This window comes from Lagopus muta, chromosome 12, assembly GCF_023343835.1.
Source record: "Lagopus muta isolate bLagMut1 chromosome 12, bLagMut1 primary, whole genome shotgun sequence".
Classification (NCBI taxonomy): domain Eukaryota; kingdom Metazoa; phylum Chordata; class Aves; order Galliformes; family Phasianidae; genus Lagopus; species Lagopus muta.
In genome coordinates, this window is record NC_064444.1 from 45,967 (window position 1) to 53,845 (window position 7,879).

A 7,879-nucleotide genomic window follows, 5' to 3' on the forward strand; every position below is an offset into this window, starting at 1 on the left:
CCGAGCCGGGGCTGATTTTGTTGTGACAGGGTCCGTGACAGCCGCAGGCTCCGCCGCCTGGCTCGGCTCCCTTCTTGCCCGCACCAGGGCCTCGCCGCTGGCTCCGCTTCCCGCCCAGCTCGCGCCATGAAGTGGATGTTCAAAGAGGACCATGCGCTGGGTAAGGGCGGGCCTGGCGCTCCCCGCCGGCGGCCTCCTGTCTTCTGCGTCGCCGTCCGCACCGGGCCTCGCAGTCGTGCGTGCCGCGGCGGGCTCCCCGCGCCGGCGCGGTAGTGCTGGGCGGACGGTCCCGCGGTTCTCGACGAAGGGCGGCGCGGCGGTGGAGAACGAGCTCGTTGGCTGGGGCCGCGTCACGGAAGGCACGACGGTGCCCGCTGGCTGCTGTGCCTGCGGTGCTGCTCGCTCTGTGTAGGACTCTGACTGCCCTGTTACTGTGCAGTGACTAACTGCGAGTTTTGTTCACAGAGCACAGATGCGTGGAGTCGGCAAAGATCCGCGCCAAATACCCTGACCGTGTCCCGGTGAGTAACCAGGCCAGCTTTGATCCAGAACTTAGAGGCAGAGGTGGATAAACTGCCTGCATCCTGCCCTCTATTCTTTGACTGGTTCCCACCAAGTAAATTCATTTTCCTTTTTGCCACCTTCGATGTTTTAAAGAAGGCCCAAAGACGTGCAACTACTCAGCATTCCTTCCTCTGCCCTAATGTGCATTGTCAAATAAGCAAGAGGGCCTGACGCTTACCACGCATGTCTATGCTTTATCAGTGTCCTGCTGATTGCTAAGAGCTATTATATCCCCAGCAAAGACCTTGTAGAAACATAGAATGAGCTGGGTTGAAAAGGACCACAATGCTCATCTAGCTTCAATCCCCCTGCTGTGTGCAGGGTCGCCAACCAGCAGCCCAGGCTGCCCAGAGCCACATCCAGCCTGGCCTTGAATGCCTGCAGGGATGGGGCATCCACAGCCTCCTTGGGCAACCTGTGCCAGTGCCTCACCACCCTCTGGGGGAAAGACTTCCTCCTAATAGCTAACCTAAACCTTCCTGTCTCAATTTAAAACCGTTCCCCCTTGTCCTATCACTATCCACCTTTGTAAGCAGCCATTCCCCCTCTTATTTATGCACTTCCTTCAAGTACTGGAAGATCACAATGAGGTCTCCCTGGAGTCTTCTCTAAACAAGCCCAGTTCTCTCAACCTTTCTTCATAGGAGAGGTGCTCCAGCCCTCTCATCATCTTAGTGGCCCTGCTACAGACCCACTCCGAGAGCTCCACATCCTTCCTGTACTGGGAGCCCCAGTACAGTACTTTCAGTGTCTTGAAGATAATTCTGTGCATGATTTCAAGAAAGGGAATAAGTTCTTTACACCTTGACAGTCCTCCTTCCTGGCTGGATGAGGGAGGTGATTTTCCCATATGTATTCTATGCCTGTAACCAACCTTACCTTGGTGAATCCATGTCATGCAGACCCAGTTGTTTGAAGAACCATTGCAAATGGTGACTCCTTTCTGCAGTAATACCTACCTGCCTGCTAAATAATGGATGGCTTCTTCACTCTGTAATAATCCCTTCTACCATGTTTCAGTCATGGAGGTGACCATACTTACCCTACTAACACTTAGTAACAGTTAGCAACATGTCCACACTTTCAGCCTGCCTACTTATGAGTAAGATTTTCCATATCTCATCTGATGACATTAGTTTCTATTAGTACCATTCCTATCTGACCTCTTGGTAACTTGGTACAGCACAACCCAGAGGAAAGCCTCTAAATGCATTACCTTTCTCTGCTACTGAATCAAACCTAGTTACAACATCTCCAAATGTAGCGTGGCAAGCTGATCCAGTCCTTACCATTCTCCACTTGGCTAACTATAAAACATAGTCTGTCGCATACTAATAACCATATACCTTCACAAGCATACATTTGTCCATTTCCAAGATCTTTCAAGATGAAAAAGAGAGACGTTGCAACTCATGGTGCATGTTAGAATTACAATGAACAGCAACAGGGAACAAGGTAACAGGAATTAAATCTCCAAGTGCATTGTGACGCTTTGAGCAGAAAAGTATTTTTCTGCTTGATGTTTCATACTGAGCCACCTAACTTTTACAAAGTAGTTGGTGCCTGTAACAATCAGAAAGATCAGTAGGATGGAATGGTGATACAGGAGGTGTAACAACAAAGGCGCTAGTGTAATAGATGTTATAAGGGAAGGAAGAAAGGACCGCTCACCTGTCTCTGAAGATCTAAGCTCACAGAGAAAAACATCACAAAGAAGGGACCTCCAACCAAAGATACTTCCGCAGTACTAGTCAGCCTTCAAGGAGGTCTAAGAGCTGCAGCCAGGCTCCATCCCTTCTGGTCCCACAGCTGAGCTGCTTTCACCTGTGCTCCCAGGGCTGATCAGGTCCTTTCCCCAGCTGCTCAGTCAGTGCTTCAGGCCATGACTCAACAGTTACCATACAATATCAAATACGTTTTTTTCATTTACCAGTCAAAGATTTTTTTCAGACTTAATGCATGTTTCCTTCTTTTCAGGTTATAGTCTACATCCAGAGTGATGTAGGTCAGAGGGAATTCAGTTCTCAGCTGCTGTATACAGATATTTTAGGGGCTCAAGCATTATAAAATGTATTAAGATAACATACAACTACCTGCCCTTGTCCCTTTAGGAATGAAATGGGAGTAGAAAGACATTCATGCTTCCTAAGCACTGCTATTTTAAATTTGCTGAGAGATCAAGTGCTTGAAGGGTAAAAAGTATCTGTAAGTTTTACTAAAGCAGTTCACCATTAGCCTTGACTTCCAGTTGTGAAGGTTACTTCATGGTGAAGCTACAATGTGTGGTGGATTATTGCAGTGTGGTTTTTTAAGTTTCAGTTGTTAAGGCTTGAACATTTTGTTCAGGCTGTTCTTTGTGTTCTTTACGGTTCCCATATATTGTAAGGGCCAGCTAGTTTACCCTCCTGTTTCAGTTGACTCAGTTGTAGAAAATAAGAAGATTCTCCAGACCATACTATATTTTGTACTTTTATCTGAGCATTACCTATGTGCTGTAGCAATGGCGAATGCAGATAAGTAGTGGAGATGTGGCAATTTCTTGTCAGCTCGATTTCCCCTCATGCTGTGTTTGTCCTTGAAGGACTACTTTATGTGGAGCAATGACCATCAGGTCCTTTCTAGACATTATACTCAATTCTCGTTCTGATACCTGTTGCTTTTTGTGTACACCTTGCAATCTGTCCTTCCCGTGGTCGGTTTCTCAATTTCCCTACGTATGAGTAAAATACTCTGATGCACAAAGAAGAGACTAGTATCTGGTAAGACAGAACAAGAACAAACCATATGCTTTAGAGTGTAGTTATGCATACTCAGAATAGCATGTTGAATTTTTTTTTGCTGTCTTGTGAAAAAATAAGGAAATTATTGCAAACCTGAGTCAGTAGGCATTCTGAAGTGGTCATTAGCGTGGGTAGTTGCTTTTCAGAGTAGCAAAAAAAAGCCTGTTGATGGTGTAAACACCATCCTATTTAGGCATCTTTCTTTGGGTCCCTTCTTTTACCAAACTCTCCCGGTATAAGCAAGAAAGTGCCAAGTTCTTATGGCCAGGCAGTATAAGAATGTGTGATTTTTATTAGACTCTTACAGTCTACGTATCCCACCTGGCTCTTATTCATATGTAGCTAAAACCTACATTTTATTAGCATGCTTTCCCTGTCCTCCTGTTTCTTCATCTGACCAACTGACGCAGTAATCATATCATCTGTACATGTATCTATGTATCAGATACATACATAGCTGGATTCTCTATCAGTGTAATTTGGTATGGCACAGGCACACAGATGATATCGCATCATGGCACGTTTCGGGTACTTCGGTAGAGTGCTCAGCTGACACCATTGGCAGACCAGCTGGTACTCCAGGGCACACTGAAGGCATGCTTCATTTTGGTGCCTTGGTTTAGAGCTTGGCAAAAACACCGACTGCCTAATTGGGAAATCAGTAATCGTTGCCAGATTGATTATACAAACCCAGACAGAAGGAATGTCAATTCAAAAGCAATGCTGCAATGGTAGAAATATGAGCGTGTGTCTGTGGCAAGCTAGAGCATTGGGTTATGCAATTTACACTGCAATTCTAAGAATTTTGACTGTACTCAGATAGAGCATGGCTTCTCCAGCTCTTCACTGCTCCCTGCGGTATACCTCTGCTTCTGCTGAACTTGACAGTTTCTGTCACAGTGGTACACATGTGATGTACATACGTACATACCAGTATATGTTGTGTTATGATACAGTACATTGCACAGATTAATACAAAGAGCTTTAAAAAGAACTTAGACAATTCTGGATTTTTTTACATGGAAGCCCAAGAGATATTTTGGCATTTAGGACTTGCACACAGCAGGCGAAATGGCCTCTCATTCACATTGATTTTTATTTTGTTCTAAATTTTTTGTTATACTCCACATGAGGGCAGTTGGCTCTGTCATGTATTAGGAATGGTTTGAGACATTATTCAAAGACCACAGTTGTTTGAAGAGTGGAGGTGGTGTACATATCAGGCTTCTATTTATTGGTATTGCCCGTTGCAGACTAGAATTCTGTGCAACAGAAGATTTCCATCAACGAGGTTGCTGAGGCAATGGAATAGGCAGCCCAGAGAAGCCATGGATGCCCCACCTCGAGGTCAGGCTGGTTAGCTTTGGCTAACCTGGTCTGGTGGGAGGTGACCCTGCCCATCACAGGGGTATGGAACTGAATGTTCTTTAAGGTCCTTTCAACTCTTACTCAGGATCTCAGCGATTCTATCATTAAATTGACTCCTAGCAGGGCTGTATTTTATTTTTTTTCTCCAAAGCTTCATATCATCCTGCACGTATAATAAATACGAATTCGTATATATATATATATATAATAAACACGAAATAATTTTCTTTAAAAAGCAGATGTTTTCCAGGATTCTTTTGGGCACCTTGCATCTTTTTCCCCCTGCTCAGGCACAGGAAATTTTGAGCCATTGTATAAATGAATGTAGGTTTCAGCACAGCTGTAAAATCAGGTTGTACAGTAGTGAGTGAGTCCTGTCTCTCACTATCAAAGCTGCCTGTTTATACCAGTCCTGAAAAACCTCACTTTCATGCATGTTTTACAGGTCATAGTGGAGAAGGTATCAGGATCTCAGATTGTTGATATTGACAAGAGGAAATACTTAGTTCCGTCTGACATCACTGTGGCCCAGTTTATGTGGATCATCAGGAAGAGGATTCAGCTGCCCTCTGAGAAAGCAATATTCCTCTTTGTAGACAAGACTGTCCCACAGTCCAGGTAAGTAGCTGTTCACTTGCTATTCAGAACCATTTTCGCATGGCTGTACATATCAGAGGAACAAAAAAAAACCCTCCTGAGGATTAGTCAGCAATTTTTGAAGGCATTTGGTCACATTTTCATCTTCTTGTGGCTATGACTTTTTTTGGTCACACATATTGATAAATATGTAGTTCCTCAAGCTCAGCTGAAAGGTGAATGTAAAAGACATTCTGATTGCAGTACATTGCAAGAAGGTAGACTGGGGTTATTACATCGTAAATATCAGATAACTTCGCCATGTGGCAAAAGAAGTTGTATGTTAAATGTTCAAAAGCCAACACTGTAAACTATTTTAAAAAATCATTAACCTATTTCTGTCAGCTCACACAGAAACTTTTTTTTTTTTTTAAATAACTTTTTCCTGTAAATACTAAATGCAAAATGACTAAAAGTAATGTGAAAAACACTGCTCTGTAGAGCGGAGTAAGCATCAACGGTTGTCTGCTACATACAGAACGAAACATGATGTTAGCAGCTACTACAGCAGCTTGCTGTACAAGCTATTTTAATAATATTTGAGGAAATAGAATGTGGTGTTAGTTTAGAGGCAGTGTTATTCTTGTTAACACTTACCTGTGTAACAGCACCTCCAGATCACCTGACCAGACTCAGCGAGAAATATTTTTACTTAATTCATGACACCTATGAGAATCATAGGACCTATGAGGACCTTTTCTTTCCTTCTTCTAGGAGTATTAGGAATGCCTTAGTCCCATCTTCTCAGTACTGTAGAACTGATAGGAACAAACGGGAAAGGAAGAGAAAAAAGGGCACGTCGTATCATCTCATGCAATGATGATGTCACAGCCCTGCTGAAAATACAAGGCGTTGAACCTTCGAGCTGATGTAAAAATAGGAACTTTTGTTAATAGGCAAAAATGTAACCGGTCCACAGTTCTGCCCGTTTTCTAGGCTAATGGTGCTGCATAAACCACTAACTCTTAACATCCTTTTCATCCAGGTGGTTATCTACTATTTATCAATTTCCATCAATTTCAAGTACTGTCTGCAACTCTCCCCAGCTCCTCTCCTTGTGCACTACCCCTTTCTCACAGGGAAAAAGCTGTGATTGTTTCCCCATCACCCACATTCAGTCTGTATCTTTCAGTTCACTGTCCTTTTCTCAGACACTCTTGGGAAGTTAGAAAAGATTGTCTGAAGGAGCATCTTTATGCAGCTGACTCACATCAGTCACTGTTTCATCTGTCATTCACAGACAGCTGTGTTATTGTGCTGGCCAAGTCATCGCTTGGGTTTGATTCTGTTTTCGTAATACAGTCATCCCACAAAAGGCTACTTAGATTGTGAAGGGCCACAAGCCTATCCTCATAAAATAAATGAGTAATTAAGTTGCCGAAATGTTCAAGAAGTACTAGTTTCTAACTGGTTTGGAATTTTGGTAGCAGCACTATTTTATAGTCATCACTTCTTAGCAATATAGACAGAAGAGCTTTTTACTTCCCCAAACAACCTGGATCTGAAAGAAACTGTCCAGAAAATACTTGTGATGAATTTGAGATCGTCAGAACAGTAAAGACTATAGCACATGGAGGAAGAAATCAGGTTGTTTACTCAAGAAGCAAGGTTTCAATGTGGCTGCAAAGAAGGTGCTGTCAGGCTCTTAATCTTGCTGTTAAGTGACGGCCACAATAATGTATGATTCAGAAACAGAAATACATCCAGTGACTAATTTTCAATATAAGGAAGCACTGTGATAAACAGATTTGTGATGTACAGAAGTAACAGAAATCTAACAGAAATGTTCCAGAGAGAGCACTGGACACTTTGTGAGCACAGATGTCGAATGCTTTTTATATGTTCTTATTTTTGTATTCTATTTTACATACAAACTTAACATTAGCTTTTATGAAGCCTTGTTTATGTGAAGTTGAATTACCATTTGCAATGGTCATCTTGTAAGAAAGCTGTTTCTCTTTTCCTTCAAGCTTAACTATGGGACAACTTTATGAGAAGGAGAAAGACGAAGACGGATTCTTATATGTTGCCTACAGTGGAGAGAACACCTTTGGTTTCTGAATGGTGGATCTTGGCTACTATATCATCCTGCTGTGCACCTTGTAAATAGCTGATCATTTTCTGTTCTGACATCCACAGAAGTTCCTTCTCTATACATGCATTTGTAACTGGATTTATTTCCTAACAATAGATAGGTCTTTTATTAGACTGTTAAATTATGAAAAAAAAGGTTTTTTTGTGTTTTTTCTCATGGCTATGAATTCCTAGAGCCTCATTCCTTTGGAAGTTACATCTACACATTGATTAAATAATAAAGCTAAGTAGTTGGGCTTCTAAAATATGGAAAGAAGAATGCACATTTATTCTGTTTTCAGATGTTAAGTTTATGAAAAATAAAAGCATTGCATTAGTATTGAGAACACTGGAGTTGCTAGATTACCCTAAGCAGTAGCAAGATGTTGATCATGTTAAAACTGCAATAGTATGTACCTCTTTCTCACTTAACAAACAATAAAAATTCCTACCACGGA

At 42.4% G+C, this 7,879-nt stretch overlaps 1 protein-coding gene across 1 annotated transcript; it reads left to right on the forward strand.

Moving 5' to 3' along the window:
* Positions 1–3: 3 nt before the first annotated feature.
* On the forward strand, positions 4–7,879 carry GABARAPL2 (GABA type A receptor associated protein like 2). Its single transcript, XM_048958953.1, has 4 exons — positions 4–160; positions 466–521; positions 5,158–5,330; positions 7,319–7,879. Exons 1-4 carry the CDS (start codon positions 127–129, stop codon positions 7,407–7,409), a joined length of 354 nt encoding a protein of 117 aa, XP_048814910.1. The 5' UTR covers positions 4–126; the 3' UTR covers positions 7,410–7,879.

What these genes read in the sequence shown, in the direction of transcription:
- GABARAPL2 (XM_048958953.1), top strand. Translation starts at nt 127, where the DNA reads ATGAAGTGGATGTTCAAAGAGGACCATGCGCTGG. An exon ending in AATACCCTGACCGTGTCCCG is followed by an intron (nt 522 to 5,157) that starts GTGAGTAACCAG and finishes CATGTTTTACAG; the next exon opens with GTCATAGTGGAGAAGGTATC. An exon ending in AAGACTGTCCCACAGTCCAG is followed by an intron (nt 5,331 to 7,318) that starts GTAAGTAGCTGT and finishes TTTTCCTTCAAG; the next exon opens with CTTAACTATGGGACAACTTT.